The following is a 19,958-nucleotide window of genomic DNA, read 5'->3' as shown; positions in this document are numbered from 1 at the left end:
GAAAATAGAGGTTGTGGTGGCAGCTGCAGAGTGGTATTTGGGTGTGCAAGAATTACAGGGTGTGTTAAGTGGTGATGTCCCATCCTTTCAGGCTGTTGGCCTGAAGTAGGACTAAATATATGGTACTTATTATAATTTTTGGTGAGTGTAGTGGTAGATGGTAAGGTATTTGTTGTACTTTTTTTGGTTGTTGTTGTTTGTTTGTTTTTTAGAAAGGAAAAAAATGAAGCGAATTGTAGTAGGTGGCGGTAATGCAACATTTATTGGATGCCAACCACCGTTAAACCTCATCGAAGAAGAAGCTTTGATCATTTGAATCAAATTAAGGCAAAAAAAAATAAACGCGCACACCTTGGGGTCCCAAGGACCAAGTTTGGGAAATGCTGTGGGACAGTGAGAACGTCTTGTTTCAGCAGTCGGCGTTGACGCACACCATGGAACCTTTCTGTCCTGCTTATGTGCTAATGTCATGTATGTGTGCATGTTGTCTCTTGGGGTCGGTTTGAACTTGTTTTGCACTAGGGCAAAGAAATACACTTCTAGGAGCTCACGTGGGGTGATAGGTCACTGATCATATGACCAGTGATGAGAAAGTGTTTGAACCAGAGGTTTGAACAGGGTGAGAGGTGACCGCGGTCGGTTTAAAAACTCTGTGGAGCGGTTCTTACCGTCTCACTAGAACAACATGGATTACACCTCTACTCCCCATTTATACGGTAGGCGCTTAACAAAATGTATTTGAACTTTATATCCTATAGCAAATGGAAACATCATCTAACTAAATCTACTGAAGGCAAATTCTAATTGGATGCATCATGAACTGTGAAAGTGGCGGGAATCGTCACTACACTGACAGCATTTTCTTTACAGCAATTGTTAGTCATTCATAACAGTTTTATATTCAAAACATTTAAATTACAGTCTCACATAAATGCGTAGGATAGCCTACATAAAGGACTGGCTAGGGCTAGGCCGTTGCAATGTTGACATGTCACAGTATTAGGCCTCTGTAAGTCCTATCACCTGATATTAAAGTAACTGGAGTCCTGGCCCTGAGAAAGTTGGTGAAAGAGAGGGGACATATTTGGAGGGTGCAAACCTTGGCTTGCATCACAAATGGCACCATATTCCCTATTGTAGTGTACTACTCTTGACTAGAGCCCCATGGATGGTGCATAGGGAATAGGGTGCCATTTGGGACTTAACCTCGTTGTCAGCCAGGCTGAGACAGGATAACACTGCGTCTGGAAGCGATTACAGAGTTTGGTGAGCAGAGCAGTGAGAAAAGGGTGGGGGCAGCAGGGAGTGTTTGTGTGTGTGTAAACGTTCCTTCTCTCTGTGTGTGTGTGTGTGAGCCTGCCTGTGTGGATGTCTGCTTTCATGTGCTTTCATTCCTATGTATGTGTTGGAGGAGGGCCAGTTATGCAAGCAGCAGTTCTCCCCGTGCACGCTGACTGGAAGATGTGTGGCTCCTGTGGTTGGCTGTCCCCTGTGTCACTGCCGTTAGAAACCCGGGGGCCAAAAGAAATGTCTTCTTTACAGGGGCCGGCTGCCAGACACTTCAGCGAGGAGAACGGATGGGACCAGAGAACTTTGACTTACTGATGAAAAAAGGTGCTTTTACCATCAAATTCACACCCACTCAATGCACAGTCATACGGAGTTACACCAAAAGTGTCTTTGGTTACACACACTCGTGGGCAATTCTCTCCTGCCTTGGAGTGTGTAGTCAATGATATGATACATTAAACATCTCCCACTGAGTCATTGCTGTGCTAGCGTCTTCTAGGGAAGTCAGTCACAGTATCACAATGTCTGATAATGATGTCGGCAATGTCAGATTAGGATGTTTAATGTTTGAGATGCCACATTTATTAGGTGTTTAGGTGTGTGCTAGTGGTTGTGGAAAGGAGCTAGACGGGTCAGGGTGGTTGTGTGTGTGCGCACTCACATGTGGGCATGATGGCGTGTGTGTGTGTGTGTCAGAGAGTGAGAGAGTGACACAGGAATGTGTCAGAGTTCCCGTAAGCCACCATTGCTCCTAAACTGCAGCAAATAAACATTCCTGTGCTGGTGTGTCAGAGCTGAGCCCTTGCCCGCTATTGCTGTAATTAAAACCAAAAAAAAAAACCATTTTCCCTCTTTGTCTCTATCTATATTCTGCAGCGGTTTGCCTGTGGACAATGTCCCACTGATATACTCCGATTTGAATGACCCCAGCCTTTTGTGTGATCCCGGTTGATAAGGTAGGTTGTAGGTAGACACAGAGCCACAGTTGGATAGACAAGTAGAGTGCACATGCTATTTTGACATATGGACTCTACCCACTCGGTGCTCACATTTAGCAAAGTTGCTAGTTAAGATTTCTGCCAGATGTCTATGAACAATGCAAACACACGCACATGTAATCGCGTTCCATAACAGAAGATTGGCATTGATGGCACACCAGAGAATCTCTAGAATGTATAGTGATGTTTAACCGTTGGAGGCTTAGTCGCTGTTTTTCACCACCGAGACGTTTGCAAATGATCAACGTATAGAAACATGCCTTTTTTTGATAGTTCCAATTACAATGCAGTATTTCATGTTTCGCCGAGATATTTTATTTCTTACAATGTCGGGCACCCTCTCGTCATTGCTTTGTCACTCCTGTCCTCGTACCAAACAATACTTAACGTGGGGGCCCTATTCCACCCTATGAGCAGCAAGCATCAAGGCAGGCTGTGTGAAGTCTGTTCAGCGAGCATGGCTGTGCTGTCATTGAGGACTCTATCTCTGCAGCAGTCCTGTGGTTTAGAAGATGATTTAATCTGAATGAGATCCTAGCAGGCCAACTGGGAAGGAGCAGCCCGTCCCGTCAAGCCAATAGAGATAATCAAGGGGTCATGGTCTGTATGTGTGGGGGCCGGTAATGCCCCATGAATTATTACAGCACACACAGTCATGCCAGACACACACACACACACACACACACCACAGAGTTCAACCAACCCTCCCTCCTACCTTAACTGCCCTACTCCTCTGTCCACCTCTCTCCACCAGGGCCCGAGGCACTGAGCCTGACCACAGACATCATACTGATTTCTCACAGTGGCCTAGCGGTCTGTCCACATTCCCACCATGATTCACTGTGCACTGCAAACCCACACACAGGAAAAAGTGGTTATAGACACACACACACACACACACACACACACACACACACACACACACACACACACTCACGGGAAACAGTGGTTTCACAGTGTCTGTCTGCAGTGGTGAAGAGGACTGAATGTCTGTCTTGCTTTCCCTCTGAATCTGTCATTCCCCCAAATAACACCATCCATATCTCATCCTCCGTGCCAGAGGTTATGGAGTGATGGAGATGTTACCAGGCATGGGCCATTGTGATGTAGGGTGGCTGTTGCTGCGGAGCTGCCATCTGCTGAAAAGCGTAGTTGCTAGGGTGCAGTTCTTCTGGACTGTGTCTGCTTCCCAGCTGCCATCCCCATACACACACACAGACTGGCACACACACACACACACACACACACACACACACACACACACACACACACACACACACACACACACACACACACACACACACACACACACACAGACCATACTTTAAAACCCCCCTCTTGTAATATCAAACCCCGCGGTGCATCAGCTCTCTTTCTCCACCACTCTTAGTCCGAGCACCCCACAGTACCCCAGTGCATATAATTGGCTATCTTTGTCTGGGTCCCAAATGACACCCTATACCCTATATAGTCTTTTACAGGACTAGTAAAGGCCCAGTGCACTACTTTTGTGAAGAAAATCAGATTTTTCCACACTTCCTGCAGCTATACACACACACACACACACACACACACACACACACACACACACTTTAACAGTGGAGGTGCTCTGTTGGAAAAGATTCCCTTCTCTTAAAAAGTGGCACTCAGTTAGTCCTTATTGGACGGTCCCAGACCAGTGTGGCTTTGTCTTGGCCAATTATCAAGTTACTTAATTAGTGGCATTATTCAATTAACTTTATATGGCTCTTGGCCCTAATGCTGTTGGTTAAGTTGTTCCCCAGAGCTAAGGGTCCTATAAAGGCATTTTAGCGTACTGTTTGAATTAAGTTATTTTTAATGGATAAAAATGGGAAATAGATTAATTCAGTCAGGAAACACAGAGTCATTAGTTAACCTCAGGTATTGGGGCACTAATTGAAGTGACAGTTATAAAAGGAGTTAATTCCATCAAGAGGATTATGGGTAAATGTAAATTGCTCTGCTCTGCTACTCTCCTCTACCTTCCCCCATCTATCCCTTCTGCTCCCCTTTATTCCTGTTACTCTCTCTTCTTCTCTTTCTATCTTTCTTTCTTTCTCCTAACTTCCTCCTCTTCTTTAACCTCTCCCTCTCTGTCCTATCACCTCCTCTTCTTCTCTAACCTCTCCCTCTGTCCTATCACCTCCTTTTCTTCTTTTAACCCTAGTGCTGTTGACTTCCTGCCTTTCCTACCCTAGCTGCCTGGTCTGCTCTGCTCAGACGCTACTGGATTTATATTGTGCAAGGAGCTGTTGAGCTGGGGTGTAATCATTATTGCACACTGTAGCAAACAGTTGTGAAACGTTTAGCAAAAAAAACATTTTGCAACAAAAACAAGAGTTTCTATTGGACAAATGCAGGTACTGGAGGTCCCTCCCCGTTTCGTTCAGTTTTTTTTCTGTTTGGTTCCCAGTGAATACACTCCTGTTGTTGTTTGCGCCTGAGCAGAGTGTTGGTTTCCCACCATGCTCTCTCCCCGCCGCCCGCCTGGCAGAGCCCTGAGCCATGTGTCAAAGGTGGCGGCAGCAGAACAGACTGTGGGAACAGCCGGCTAGCCTCCTCCCGGTCCTCTGCTCCCCACCCAACCAGAGGGGCAGCCATCAATCCAAGACACTCTGAATAAAACACATGCACATACATGCATGCACATACACACACACACACACACAGTGCACGCACACATCCACAAACACAACACAAACTATCACCCCACAAACCTCACACCCTCTCCCCAATAATCCGCGGAAGCAATTTTATCTCGACTCGGGTGGCGGCCCATTGTCGCCAAACCCCTTCAATCTTTCCTTATTAACTCTCGCTTTGTCCCGCATCCAAGGCTCCTGGACTCATCTCTCCTGCATTCCGATCACTGCTGCTCCCAGCACTCCCAGGCAACCTCCCTCCATCCCCTAATCCAACCACTCCCCCTCCCACCCAGACCCATGGAAACACTTTTTTTTCACAACCTGCCGATCACCTACTTACAGCGAGTTAGGTAGAGGGCTTTAACTCTATGGGTTTTCTGAAGGGGAGAGGGGTAGAGTGTTAGGGGGATGAGGAGAGGAGGGGGTGAGGAGGAGGAGAGCCACAAAGTGACTCCAGCCCAGACAATTAGAACAATGGGTCGGGCCGGTAGGGGGCTAACTCGCTGCGTCACGCCTGGACGGTGGGGTATTTTGTCGGTTTAATGAATTGTCCGTCAGGCCGGGGCGGCATGGCAGGCGGCGCGGGGAGAGGCCAGCAGGGACCCAGACACTAAGTCGGTATTTATTACACTGCCTTTGTCACTAATTGAGCTAATTACCACTGACTCCTCAGCACTCCCACAATGACAGACCCCTTCACACCCCCTTACCCCAACCACACTACCTCTCCCACTGCCCTCTCACACCACTTCACACCCCCTCCACCCATACCCCATCTCACGTGTGACATTTGTCCCATCAACCCAGCAGCCCCTCTACCACCGACTCCTCAGCACTCCCACGATGACAGACCCTTCTATTCCTCTCTCCCTTCACCCTCCATCTCACTGACTCCTCAGCACTCCCACGATGACAGACCCTTCTATTCCTCTCTCCCTTCACCCTCCATCTCACTGACTCCTCAGCACTCCCACGATGACAGACCCTTCTATTCCTCTCTCCCTTCACCCTCCATCTCACTGACTCCTCAGCACTCCCACGATGACAGACCCTTCTATTCCTCTCTCCCTTCACCCTCCATCTCACTGACTCCTCAGCACTCCCACGATGACAGACCCTTCTATTCCTCTCTCCCTTCACCCTCCATCTCACTGACTCCTCAGCACTCCCACGATGACAGACCCTTCTATTCCTCTCTCCCTTCACCCTCCATCTCACTGACTCCTCAGCACTCCCACGATGACAGACCCTTCTATTCCTCTCTCCCTTCACCCTCCATCTCACTGACTCCTCAGCACTCCCACGATGACAGACCCTTTTATTCCTCTCTCCCTTCACCCTCCATCTCACTGACTCCTCAGCACTCCCACGATGACAGACCCTTCTATTCCTCTCTCCCTTCACCCTCCATCTCACTGACTCCTCAGCACTCCCACGATGACAGACCCTTCTATTCCTCTCTCCCTTCACCCTCCATCTCACTGACTCCTCAGCACTCCCACGATGACAGACCCTTCTATTCCTCTCTCCCTTCACCCTCCATCTCACTGACTCCTCAGCACTCCCACAATGACAGACCCCTTTACCCACCACCTCCCCTCAGGGGTTTTCACCTCTCTCTCTCATTCTCTCTTGCTCTCGCTCTCTCTCTCTCTCTCGCTCTCTCTCTCTCTCTCGCTCTCTCTCTCTCTCTCTCTCGCTCTTTCTCTCTCTCTCGCTCTCTCTCTCTCTCTCTCTCGCTCTTTCTCTCTCTCTCGCTCTTTCTCTCTCTCTCGCTCTTTCTCTCTCTCTCTCGCTCTCATTCTCTCTCTCTCTCGCTCTCATTCTCTCTCTCTCTCGCTCTCATTCTCTCTCTCTCTCGCTCTTTCTCTCTCTCTCGCTCTTTCTCTCTCGCTCTTTCTCTCTCTCTCGCTCTTTCTCTCTCTCTCTCGCTCTCATTCTCTCTCTCTCTCGCTCTCATTCTCTCTCTCTCGCTCTCATTCTCTCTCTCTCTCGCTCTCATTCTCTTTCTCTCTCTCTCGCTCTCGCTCTCTCTCTCTCGCTCTCGCTCTCTTTCTCTTTCTCTCTCTCTCGCTCTTTCTCTCTCTCTCGCTCTCATTCTCTCTCTCGCTCTCGCTCTCATTCTCTCTCTCGCTCTCGCTCTTTCTCTCTCTCTCGCTCTCTCGCTCTCATTTTCTCTCTCTCTCTCTCTCTGATAGGCATTTCTGAAATCTTTCTCTCATTCTCGCTCTCTCTCTCTCTCTCGTTCTCTCGCTCTCTCTCGCTCTCTCTCATTCTCTCGCTCGCTCTCATTCTCTCGCTCTCTCTCATTCTCTCGCTCTCTCTCATTCTCTCGTTCTCTCTCGCTCTCTCATTCTCTCGCTCTCTCTCGCTCTCTCGCTCTCTCTCATTCTCTCGCTCTCTCTCGCTCTCTCTCGCTCTCTCGCTCTCTCTCGCTCTCTCTCGCTCTCTCTCATTCTCTCGCTCTCTCTCATTCTCTCGCTCTCTCTCATTCTCTCGCTCTCTCTCATTCTCTCGCTCTCTCATTCTCTCGCTCTCTCATTCTCTCGCTCTCATATTCGCGCTCTCATATTCTCTCTCTCTCATTCTCTCTCTCATTCTCTCTCTCGCTCTCTCTCTCATTCTCGCTCTCTCTTTCATTCTCTCTCATACTATCTCATTCTCTCTCATTCAATTAAATTTCAATGTAAGGGATTTGTTGGCATGGGAAACATATGTTAACATTGCCAAAGCAAGTGAACTAGATAATAAACAGAAGTGAAATAAACAATAAAAATGAACAGTAAGCATTACACTTACAAAAGTCCCAAAAGAATAAAGACAATAAAGACTCTTCATTCCAACATGACCCTATGTTACAGTACTCTGCTACTTTCCTCCTTCCCCTGTCTGTCTGTCCCTTCAGTAACACTGCCTGTGTTCCCATGGCTGGTCCTTTAGGGTGCGGGTGTGTGTTGTTGGACAGGACAGTTGAGTGTGTTTGGCGGGCGCACGGTCTGGCTGACCCTCTAGCCCATTGCTGTGCTGCGGTGGGCTGGGTTAGGCTGGGGGAAACTATCAGGGTGCCTTCCAAGCTCTTGTGGTTAAGCTAAGGCCTGACTGCCATGGGGCTGGGGAGCGTGGGTTGGAGGGGTGAGGAGGGGTGAGGTTGGGGTGAGGGGGGGGGGGGGGACTGCAGTCTTTCATTATTTCCTCTATTGTTTCATAATTTTTTTCTCCGACATTAAGTAAATGAAGCAAAACATTTGGTGCTGTTTAGATCCTATTTAATAGTTAAGCTATGTGACCTGGTCTCCAGGAATTGGGATCCTTCTGTGGAGGGGTGGAGTTATGGAGTAGATAGGCAGGGATGTATAGTTTGTGTGTGAGAGAGCTGATGCACTGCAGGGTTTGATATTACAATAGGGGGATTTTAAAGTGTGTGTCTGGGAGGCCGTGTGTGTGTGTGTGCTGTCTGTGGGAAGGCTACTGCTGCGTTTTTTAAGTAATGGGATTAGTACTGGGACACCCAAGGATGGGCCTTTATTCTCACATATCATCTCAAGCCCAGAAACTATATGACCAGCAAATGGCATCCATTGCCAAGGAGCAAAATACACAGATAGTGACATTACAGGGGAGTCATGAACTGATTTCCATGCCAACTTAATTGAAAATATAAACTTTATTGTTCTATTATACAATACAAAACAACATAAAGCTACATCTTTGAGGAACAAGATCTACAATTCTTTGTTTTACTCTTTTACTTCTCTCCCTATAACAGTATAAAGCATCCACAGTAATAAATATTTTTGTATTTACATAAACCAGAATGGTAATATTCAGTGCATGACAAAAATAGGTGTTAAAGGGCAATTTTGCCACTTTTCAACCTGGAATTCATTATCACCAGCATCATACCAGTCTCGACATATGTGAAAACAGTGCATTTCTGAGATCCATGCTTAAAAAAGACAAGAAGTAGGCTCCTAAAAAATAGTGTGACATCACAGGCTAGTAAGAAAAACAGTGATTTTCAAAACCTGCTATGAGTTTCTGGCCACGTCACCACGAATCTCGGAGTGTTTGGTAAACTTTTGATGACGCCATCAGGTATAACTTTTTAAACTCTATTTGTTTCTACAAAACGTAGTATATCGCTGTTTTCACATACATAGACATTGTTATTTGTGCTGGAGATATTGAAAATGAGGTTGAAAAGTGGATGGAATTGTCCTTTATTTGCAGGGAAGAAAGAAGAATGTTTCGCCAATTTTCTAACAAATTCTGTTTCCCGTCCTCGACAAATCTGCGTAATCTACATGAATGGAAATAAACAAGATAACAGACCAATAAAATCATGATCTGACATGACTAATGATAGCATGTCTTCTCTCCTTCCATCCATTGGATTATAACAGGCGCATAAATCATTCTTCCCTCAAATGGCAAGTAACTTCAGCATAAATATATATTTCTATATATATATTATTTACATTTTGGTTTTCTGAGCTGATATACAATACATTTCCCTTTGTAGTGGCCTTATATTAAAGATGCACTATGCAGAAATCGCTCCGCCATTTCCTGGTTGCTAAAATTCTAATAGTTCACCTAATTTCAGTTTATGTGACAAAGCAAGCAAGTATAGTGTAGAGAAACATTGTACCATGTAAACCGCTGTGAAATATATTTTACATAACCAAAAATACTGTATTTTCAGCTATTTGAAGCTGGTGTACAAACGCAAAAGTAAAAGATGCAAAAATAAGCACGGGAAGCAAAGAAATAGTGCACATAGAACAGCTCTACCGCTTCTTAGACTTTCTTTCAATGAGGATGCCAGATCTATAACTCAAATTTCTTTGTGGATTTGGTTGGGTCGCCCAAAAAGTGACATATTGCAGCTTTAAAGGTTTTCCCCTCAATTTATGGTACACAGCTAGATGCAGGTCATATTGAATGGGAAAACCTTTGTCTGTAAACTTGGACAGGAAGATTGTGGATTATTTGACACACTTGTCGCATGTTGCCACAGCAGGGCAATGTCTTGAGTCTTTGTCAACATAGGTATACCTCCTAGGCTAACAGAATAGTTTGCAAGGTTGACTCCAGGTATCAGTATTTGGCACTGGTTCCCATTTTACGGACAGGGTTGCCATACGGCAGGTCTCACTATTTGACAGGTCACCCCAGTTCTCTTGCAGTGCCCCTATATCCTACACTAAAACATACATCTAGTTATACTCTCCAATATTCAGTGTATTGATACTACATTAAAACTATTCATATACATATTACGATTTTATTCCAGGTTGATATAACATTTTGTCGAACGCTTTTCTGTTATCCTACAACGTCCAGTCATTTAACGTCAGTTACCGTGGCGCAGTAAATCACTGTGGTAACTCCGGGTCGAGGTGCAGCAGATTCCAGAGCAATCTGAACAAAGAGGGCATGTGTGGTGAGTTCGACAGGGAACCATAACGGCTTGGTTTGCGTCCAGGACCTAAGTACATAGCAAACTGTGATGTTTAAAATAACCACCCTCTTGTTAAAGTTCTTCACCGGGTTTATGAGAGACCGTGCTTGTGTTTTTCCCGCCACAGAGACATCTGTCTGACATTGTCCGGTAACTGTCCCCTCCTCACATCTCCCCTCGCTTCTCTCTCCTCCTCTCCCATCACTCCTCTCTCCACTACCCACACTCCTATCTCTTGCTGTAGAGGGAAGAGGTGGAGAGAACAGAGAGACTAACTGTATCTTGTAAGGTCCGAGAGGGCAAAAAGCCTTCAATCCCAGCGTCTCTCTGACTAATTTTGTTTGCTTATTCCTTGCCACAATTTTATTTCCTGTTTTAACTACTTCCTTTTACCTAAGCTGCCTCTGGTCTTGTTACTCGTGCTGGGAAGCCATAGAGAGGATTGGTTTCCATTCCGTTCTACGTGGTTGGATAGCTACAACATTTTAAATACCCAGTAAGCACACTTACATACTCTCACGTTACCACAGTGTCAGTAGCAAGCACACGTAAGCACACATGTTCACACACAACACACCCGCCCTCTTTCTGCACCCTGTAGTCATAGTTGTGCTTTTCTCTCTTCCCTCTTCCTCAGAAACATTGATTCAAATCTAGTGCTTTGATTCAAATCTAGTGCTTTGATTCAAATCTAGTGCTTTGATTCAAATCTAGTACTTTGTTTCAAATCTAGTACTTTGATTCAAATCTAGTACTCCCGGTATTCACTTTTTTTCACCCTCCAATTGCCCCCTTCTAGAGTTAGCCCTTCCCTTATCTACCACGCCAACCCACAGGACCCTCCTCCTCTATCTTACACACCACCTGCCCAAAGAACCAGCTCATCTTCACCTCCCGATCCCTGTCCTCCTGGTTCACCCCTGATTAGAGGCACTGGTGTAATGTCTGTGTGCTGGTGCAGTTGAGGCAGCTGACATGGCAGCACCAGTGGAACGTACAGTGACACCTCTCAGTGACCTTCTCCGTCTGGGTCTTGAACCCTCTACCGCAACACAGGAGCTCACACCCGTCCAGCGCCGGAGATGAGCTGTTACAGTTCCTCCCAGAGGTGCCGTGGGTACCCGTCTTGCCGTTGTAGGAGCAGAAGTTGGGCGACTTCTCGAAGTAGACCAGGTCTCTGGACGATGGGGGTTTGTGGGCGGGGTTCTCGGGTTCGAGATGGCGTGGGTCGGCACGGTGAGAGGCGCGGTTGGAGCCCTTGTTGGCGTAGACGACCCGGGAGGCTCCGTCAAAGCGGTCCTTCAGGAAGTCCCCTACGGCGCGGAAGCTGGGTAGACGCATCCAGCAGGTACGCACGACGCATGACCCTGACATGCCATGGCATTTACACTCCTGTCGCATCTCTGACGACACTGTCTGGAGAGAGAAGACAGGGGAGAGAGATAAGACACGGGGGAGAGAGAGAAGACACGGGGGAGAGAGAAGACACGGGGGAGAGAGAAGACACGGGGGAGAGAGAGAGAAGACACGGGAGAGAGAGAACACGGGAGAGAGAGAGAGAGAAGACACGGGAGAGAGAGAACACGGGAGAGAGAGAGAGAGAAGACACGGGAGAGAGAGAAGACACGGGAGAGAGAGAGAGAAGACACGGGGAGAGAGAGAGAGAAGACACGGAGAGAGAGAGAGAAGACACGGAGAGAGAGAAGACACGGGGGAGAGGGAGAAGACACGGGGAGAGGGAGAAGACACGGGGGAGAGGGAGAAGACACGGGGGAGAGGGAAAAGACACGGGGAGAGAGAGAAGACACGGGGAGGGAGAAGACACGGGGGAGAGGGAGAAGACGGGGGAGAGAGAGAACACGGGAGAGAGAGAGAGAGAAGACACGGGAGAGAGAGAACACGGAGAGAGAGAGAGAGAGAAGACACGGGAGAGAGAGAAGACACGGAGAGAGAGAGAGAGAAGACACGGGAGAGAGAGAGAAGACACGGGAGAGAGAGAAGACACGGGGAGAGGGAGAAGACACGGGGAGAGGGAGAAGACACGGGGGAGAGGGAAAAGACACGGGGAGAGAGAGAAGACACGGGAGGGAGAAGACACGGGGAGAGGGAGAAGACACGGGAGAGAGGGAAGACACGGGGAGAGGGAGAAGACACGGGGAGAGGGAGAAGACACGGGGAGAGAGAGAAGACACGGGGAGGGAGAAGACACGGGGAGAGAGAGAAGACACGGGGAGGGAGAAGACACGGGGAGAGAGAGAAGAAACGGGAGAGGGAGAAGAGACGGGGAGAGAGAGAAGACACGGGGAGGGAGAAGACACGGGGAGAGAGAGAAGACACGGGGAGAGAGAAGACACAGGGGAGAGAGAAGACACGGGAGAGAGAGAACACGGGAGAGAGAGAGAGAGAAGACACGGAAGAGAGAGAGAGAAGACACGGGAGAGAGAGAGAGAACACGGGAGAGAGAGAGAGAAGACACGGAAGAGAGAGAGAGAAGACACGGGAGAGAGAGAGAGAAGACACGGGAGAGAGAGAGAGAAGACACGGGAGAGAGAGAGAAGACACGGGAGAGAGAGAAGACACGGGAGAGAGAGAAGACACGGGGGAGAGAGAGAAGACACGGGAGAGAGAGAAGACACGGGAGAGAGAGAGAGAAGACACGGGAGAGAGAGAGAGAAGACACGGGAGAGAGAGAGAGAAGACACGGGAAAGAGAGAGAGAAGACACGGGGGAGAGAGAGAAGACACGGGGGAGAGAGAGAAGACACGGGAGAGAGAGAGAACACACGGGAGAGCGAGAACACACGGGAGAGAGAGAAGACACGGGGGAGAGAGAGAAGACACGGGAGAGAGAGAGAAGACACGGGAGAGCGAGAAAACACGGGGGGAGAGAGAAGACACGGGGGAGAGAAAGAAGACACGGGGGAGAGAGAGAAGACACGGGGGAGAGAGAGAAGACACGGGGAGAGAGAGAAGACACGGGGAGAGAGAGAAGACACGGGGGAGAGAGAATACAGGGGATTAGCATGGATGATGTGAATAGCTAAGAACATTTTGAAAAACTGTGAAGAATGTGAAGAGAAGAAATGTGAAGGAAAACATGACTGGAATTCAGAATAATGGGTTGATACAGGAGGATCACTGAAAAGGAATGAACATGCAGTACATCATGAAACAGCGATCTATGAACCAACGGCTCCCTCACCATTCTCCCTGCCTCGTTGTTGTGTAGGTTGTTGAGGTATCGGAGATCCCTTCCTCTCTCGCTGGAGTCCACAAACTCCCGGCTGAACATCCGGCCAAAGTCCACGTTGTCGCTGCAGCCGCCCCAGTGCCAGTCAGGGCCCCCAGGCCCCCGGCGACGGTAGTCACAGGTGCATGACTCAATGGCCCCCTCAGAGCAGGAGCGGGCCACCGCATGGGTCACCCCCGCACTCGTGATCGCAAACACAAATGCCGTCTCTCGGCAACCTGACACATCAACAGCAGAAATTCTCTTTAGCCTATACAACCTTTTTTGGCAGTCTATAGTAATGCAACTGTGCGCAATCGGGTCTGAATTATGATTTAAATGTCAGAATCTCAAGATATGGATGGAAGATGGGCTTCTATCTTTCAAAAGAGTCTACGAGAGACAACAAGATTCCGCGACATTCTGCGCCAAAAAAATGTCTACCGATTGTCTTAATGAGGAGGCCAGGAGGGACAACAGACAACTCACCACGGTTGACGATTTTGCCAAATATTGCCGGGCTGTGGGTGGTCGGGCAGTCCCAGCGGCGGTTCCTGAACTGCCATTTGCACTCCTGGATGGCAGTATGCAGGCCAGCTGCGATAGCGTGGAGGATCCCCGGGTTCTGGCGGATGAGGCGGCGCTGGCGACGGCTCAGCAAGGCTAAGCTAGGGTCCAGGACCAACTGGACGTTCTTTGAGTTGGTGAGGAGGTTGGCAGAGGAGGCCACATTCACAATCCCCCTAGCAGACAGGACGAGGAGACAGTGTGGAATCAGTTGGTTAAAGAGAAGCTCACACATTGGTTCTTTAATGATATCTATTGACTTTAAAACAATTAATTAGGTTCACATGTATTTATTCATATAGGATTCTGATAAGAATTGGATAATGTACAAGAATTGGATAATGTAAACAGTTTCATTGGAATTTGAGTATCAGTCACAAGAAATAACAAGCAACTTCAATATCTACAATCTACTTAATTGAAAGGGATTATGGCTGCCATTATTGACTCCCATGACTCCCATTGTCATCGACTATATGTATGGTTTCAGTTATGTTCCTAATTGGTGTCTCCTGCAAACCGTTAGCAATCAGAAAGACTCGTCGTTATTAATTGACTGATCGGTGCTATCTTCGGATAAATATTGCAAACCAATTTTCTTCTCTCTCGTTTTGTATTTTCCTTATTTATTTTCTCGGCATATTGTAGTAATAAGGGTAGGTTTAGATATCAAACCCCACGGACTTTGCAAGGCTGTCCAAAATGTAACATTTATTTAACTAGGCAAGTCAGTTAAGAATTAAGAACAAATTCTTATTTACAATGAAGGCCCAGGAACAGTGGGTTAACTGCCGTGTTTAGGGGCAGAACGACAGATTTTTACCTTGTCAGCTCTGGGGTTCGATCTAGCAACTTTCACGGTTACTGGCCCAACGCTCTAACCAATAGGCTACCTAATTATATTGAGGTTTGCGTTATCATTTTCATTATTAATTTAAATATTATTTATGCAACTGGTATCTTTGCAGTGTCGGGATTATATGTATTTAATTTGACAGAAGGCATATTATTCAGTGGACATAAGCCTAATTCATTTATATTTGTCCACATAAGCTAGTGTAAGAAAAACTATTTTCACATTTTGGTTTGATTGTTCATAACAAATGTACGCAGACATTGTCATCCTACAGTGTATCCTATATAGAGTGGAATGTTGAGAATACGACATTGAATGGAACTGCTCGTTGCCATCAATTACATCCATTTTTAATTAATCCCACATTGGACAGAAAAATGTTGTCTCGCGTTCAAGCCACACTGTCAAAATGACTGGTGGGAGAGACAGAGAGGGAGACAGAAAGAGAGACGGAGAGAGAGACAGAGGGGGAGACAGAAAGAGAGACGGAGAGAGAGACAGAGGGGGAGACAGAAAGAAGGACGGAGAGAGAGACAGAGGGGGAGACAGAAAGAGAGACGGAGAGAGAGACAGACTTGAATAAATATGGGCTGCAACCGATCCCTAAATAAACGGAATCGTTATCATATTGAAACACAATACTTCCCTTTGCATCAAATAATTGAATGGAGAAAGTGGGCCTTATTCATTTCGATTGAAAACCGGCTAGATATATTTAATCAGTTGCTCGCTCTAATTGGGAAGTGATATCCAAATACCTTCAAATAGTAATGGCTTGTGGTTGCTGCTTGGTTTTCTACCAGAAACGAACTGAAATGATGAATCGGGTGCCAACAATAACACATGATTATTTCGAGCATAACAGGTCCATCAATGTTGCTTTAGTGTTAATTCAGTTGGAGAAGAGCACAGCATCTTTCAGGCAATAAACCAATGTACCACTTAACTGGCTCCTTTGCTGCACCCTCCGTCGAAATGAGCACAGGTCCTCAGGAGGCGCATTTAATTGAATGACTACATCACACATAAAGTCAACTACTCACCACCACCGGCCGCTATTGTTGACTGCTCCCGTGCCTGAGAGCGAGGAAACCAGCAGGATGCACGCGGCTTTCACCCCCAGAAGCAGAGCGAGGATCCTCATTGTGTCTTCAATTACAATGTGAAGAGAGAGCAGGCAAATGTCAAAGTTCCACATCTGAATTCCAGGCACTTTTTATACCTGGTTCTAATTATGATAACAATCCTATTTTTAGGCACAAATAAATCTAGCAGATGGAATTCGCATGTGTTCACCCCATGGCCCATAAATAAAACGATAATGAAAACAGGGCAGTTATTTTTACAATAAATAATTCGATTGCGATCTCGTGTTACAGGAGTCACTCCCATGATAAAAGTTAGGCTACCGGGGTTATTCATCTCTCCGATAGCCTGTCATTCTCCATCGCAGGTTATCAAATTAGAGCAGGTAGCCTAACGCTTCAAATTCCTACTCACCACACCACATTCCAAAGAGAGGGACTTGAGAGGTGAAAAAGCAACGAGGAGCCTGTCTTATAGCAATTGCCTGAAATGAATCTGGTGAGGAGACTGTCAGACAGAGGAAACAGGTTGCTAAATGAGTCCTCCTATGTAGTGGCTTTTCAGTCTAGGCTGCTGGACGCTGCTGCTGCTGTTCTCTTCACGTGCTCTCTCTGTCTATCTCTGCTCTGCACAGTAGCGCATTGAGCGCGTGGGACAGTCGGTAAGACTTGATCCCCTCCGTGAGTGATAGGCGACACATTCTTCTCTTATTGAACACTGCAAGAGGAATGAAAAAGGGATTTGCTGCTCTCATCTCCCTCTGTTTTTTTTCTGCCCCCCTTTTCAATAGGATTGGAAGGAGGGATAGTTAATTCTCTTCATAGGGCACAATGAATAAAGAAAACAAAACCGGACAGAACAGATGAGAAAGGAAAATATGTTTTAAAAAATTGCCAGGGCAATCCACCAGTGTAAATTGCACATATTACTAACGGAATCTCACGGTAATCAAAGAATCCATCGATTCCTTGGAAACGAGGGAAATGAATGCTGACTCATGCTCTGTCTTCCACATCCAGTTTGTCTTCCTGAATGAGGTCCCTCTCAAGTCAAAACACTGAGATGTGTGTGTCTGTGTGTGGAGATTTGCTGTGACTGTGAGTGCGCACAGTGTGGTGTTCTCCGGCTTTCTGTATGCAAGAGGCTGGTCGGTGTTACCGTACAGTACAGTTACAGCGGAATATGAGCCATCTAAACGGCCGTTTTACCCGCTGGTAGGATTACTCCCTTAACCGCGTCTCCTCCTCCTTTATCAAACTCTGTCGTATACATTCTCAAGATGTTTTTAGTGGCTTGAACCATTTCTCTGCCTCTTCATTCCATCAGCTTTAACCATATATTTGTCTTATTTTTATGTTATTAAATAATGCCAATTTAGAGACCTACATTTTGTGCCCAATTAAAATATAAAACATATTTTGGGAGACTGTCTCACTCTTACCGAACTTTGCGCACACGCACGCGCACGCGCGCACACACACACACACGCACGCACACACACACACACATCAAAAAGAATGGCCTACATGATATATTCGTATATTCACATGATTAATGATTGAGACCCAAGTTGATGAATCATGATGATTCATCATATTGGGAAGAGGGTTTAGTTTAGAGATGATGCTGTCATCAGTTTAATTATTCACATTTGAGATGATGAATCATATTTGGAATGATTTAGGTTTGATAAATGTCACCCAAAAAGAAAAGCGAGGGAATTAGACGTAAATTAATTCCCCAAACATCTAGAGTGCAGACCTTCCTCAATTTATGGCTGGTGATCAGAGCAGCAGCCACACTGCGCCGTCTCCAACTCATCATCCACAGACTGTGGAGTATGAACAAATATCTCCCATAGACCTAGGGCTGGGAATTGCCAAGGAACTCACGATACGATATTATCACGATACTTTGGTGCAATATGATATGCATTGTAATTCTCACGATTGTATAGGTATTGCGATTCGATGTTCCAAACATATTGCTCACAATATGTCTGCTGCAGAGGACAAGAGAGAGCCATGAGAAAACAAACAAGTTTTGGTCAGTCATGGAAATAAAAGTGCTGAAAACAAATTGCCTCCCTATTTAAAAAGATGATGGAGAACATAACCTATAAAGGACACATACTGGAGTTTTGGTGCAGGTGTAGGCACAGCCAACTAACGCAAAAATAATATCGGGATATTGTCATAAAAGTATGAAATAGGGTCAAAAATCCTATCCCGATATGTAACTATCGATTTTTCTCCCATCACCACATAAACTCAGACATACAATTAATTGAAATCAGGCTACTTGATGTCCTTAGTCTATATTTGTTTCTCAATATGATTGGAGTGGAGTTTTTTGTTTAGGTATTAGGATCAGCCTACGCGTACATCATCCGCAATGGAATTATGGCATCTGATAATTAATGATCATTCTCTCTCTCTCATGGTTTAAAGACATGATAGCAGAAGGAAGTGACCTTTTGTCCAGCGGTTTTAATGGGTGCTATCCTACGTCGATTATACTCCCGCTTCTTAAAGTTGCAGCTCAAACGGGCTTCCTGGGGCACTCATGCAACACCGAGAAGATTAGAGCCCCCAATCCGGATAAAGGGACGCCTTTTATATACAAATCAACTTCAAATCACTTTTTAAGCCACTTAGATATACACGCCAAGCTAGAATGCTAATGCACTTTTCATTGCCGGAGCTTAGGGAATAGAAGATTAAATGATGAATTGGTGTCACTATGCGAACCGGCGGCGTTTAAGGGGGATTTTAACTCAATTTTATGAAATTACATCACGTGTTTCCATGTTATAATTCCTTGTTCTTTGAAGGAGAACATGGATTAACGGAAATTGATACTTTATATGAACGCACCTGTTGATAAAATTACTATTTTTACAATTAGGCACATGCAAAATAACTCTTTTTGCGCATGATAGAATATACACTCAGAAAGAAAACGTGCTATCTAGAACCTAAAGGGGTTATTCGGCTGTCCCCATAGGAGAACCAGGTAGAACACTTTTGGGTTCGATGTTGAACCATTTCTACAGAGGGTTTTTACATGGAACCCAAAAGGTTTCTACCGGGAACCAAAAAGGGTTCTCCTATCTATGGGGACAGCCGAACAACCCTTTCGACCCCCCCCCCCCCAAGAGTATAGGCCTGTCTTTATTCATTTGAACCTGTGGTCGGGATAGCCTTGCACGGTCTCGTCATATCAACCATTCGAAACCTGCTGGGTGAGAACATTATCAAGTCCTCAGTAGTATCTAAAGCTACAGTCTCCAAAGGATGCATGGGAAAAATACCCATATCTGGCACATACTTGTTAAAGGCAAGATGCCAATCTTAAAAGGGCAGGGAGAAAACAATTGTGGTAGGCTATTGTGCAATACCTGTTTCGATTAAACTGTTTGCATTGCGACAATAACAGTTTATCAAAGAAAATGAAAACGGATGAATTGTGGCAATAAACAATAACTTCTTCAAACTTCAAGACATAAATGCTTCATTCAAACTTTGGCTACTTATCGAAAATGCCATAAAACATCCTCATTATTCCCTTCTGTATGGAACCTTTTATTTCCTCTGAAAAGAAGCAGATTGTTACGGACTGAAGAAGTTGTTTCAAACACAATAATAAAGAACAGACGCGCTGATTGAGGTGGGAGGAAGGGGGGAGCGGGGGGGAGGAAGACGGGGAACAGATGACTGTGTACCCAACTATTGTTGGAGAGCCAAGAGGAGAGCCGTGCGCCTGCCTGCTGCTGCCCCAAGCTCTCTGTCGTAGGCCTACAT

The 19,958-nt window shown here is 46.2% G+C and overlaps 1 protein-coding gene across 1 annotated transcript; it reads right to left on the bottom strand.

The window, feature by feature from the left end:
• Positions 1-8,603: 8,603 nt before the first annotated feature.
• On the bottom strand, positions 8,604-16,213 carry wnt1 (wingless-type MMTV integration site family, member 1). Its single transcript, XM_029622656.2, has 4 exons — positions 16,113-16,213; positions 14,136-14,389; positions 13,620-13,885; positions 8,604-11,834 (listed from the first exon to the last, which is right to left on the bottom strand). Exons 1-4 carry the CDS (start codon positions 16,211-16,213, stop codon positions 11,343-11,345), a joined length of 1,113 nt encoding a protein of 370 aa, XP_029478516.2. The 3' UTR covers positions 8,604-11,342.
• Between the last annotated feature and the right edge of the window lie 3,745 nt (positions 16,214-19,958).

This window comes from Oncorhynchus nerka, linkage group LG20 (genome assembly GCF_034236695.1).
Source record: "Oncorhynchus nerka isolate Pitt River linkage group LG20, Oner_Uvic_2.0, whole genome shotgun sequence".
NCBI lineage: Eukaryota > Metazoa > Chordata > Actinopteri > Salmoniformes > Salmonidae > Oncorhynchus > Oncorhynchus nerka.
The sequence above is the reverse complement of the archived record's forward strand: the minus strand, read 5'-3'. Positions and strand labels throughout refer to the sequence as shown.

What these genes read in the sequence shown, in the direction of transcription:
- wnt1 (XM_029622656.2), bottom strand. Translation starts at nt 16,213, where the DNA reads ATGAGGATCCTCGCTCTGCTTCTGGGGGTGAAAGCCGCGTGCATCCTG. An exon ending in AACAATAGCGGCCGGTGGTG is followed by an intron (nt 14,390 to 16,112) that starts GTGAGTAGTTGA and finishes CCTGTCTGCTAG; the next exon opens with GGGGATTGTGAATGTGGCCT. An exon ending in TGGCAAAATCGTCAACCGTG is followed by an intron (nt 13,886 to 14,135) that starts GTGAGTTGTCTG and finishes TTGATGTGTCAG; the next exon opens with GTTGCCGAGAGACGGCATTT.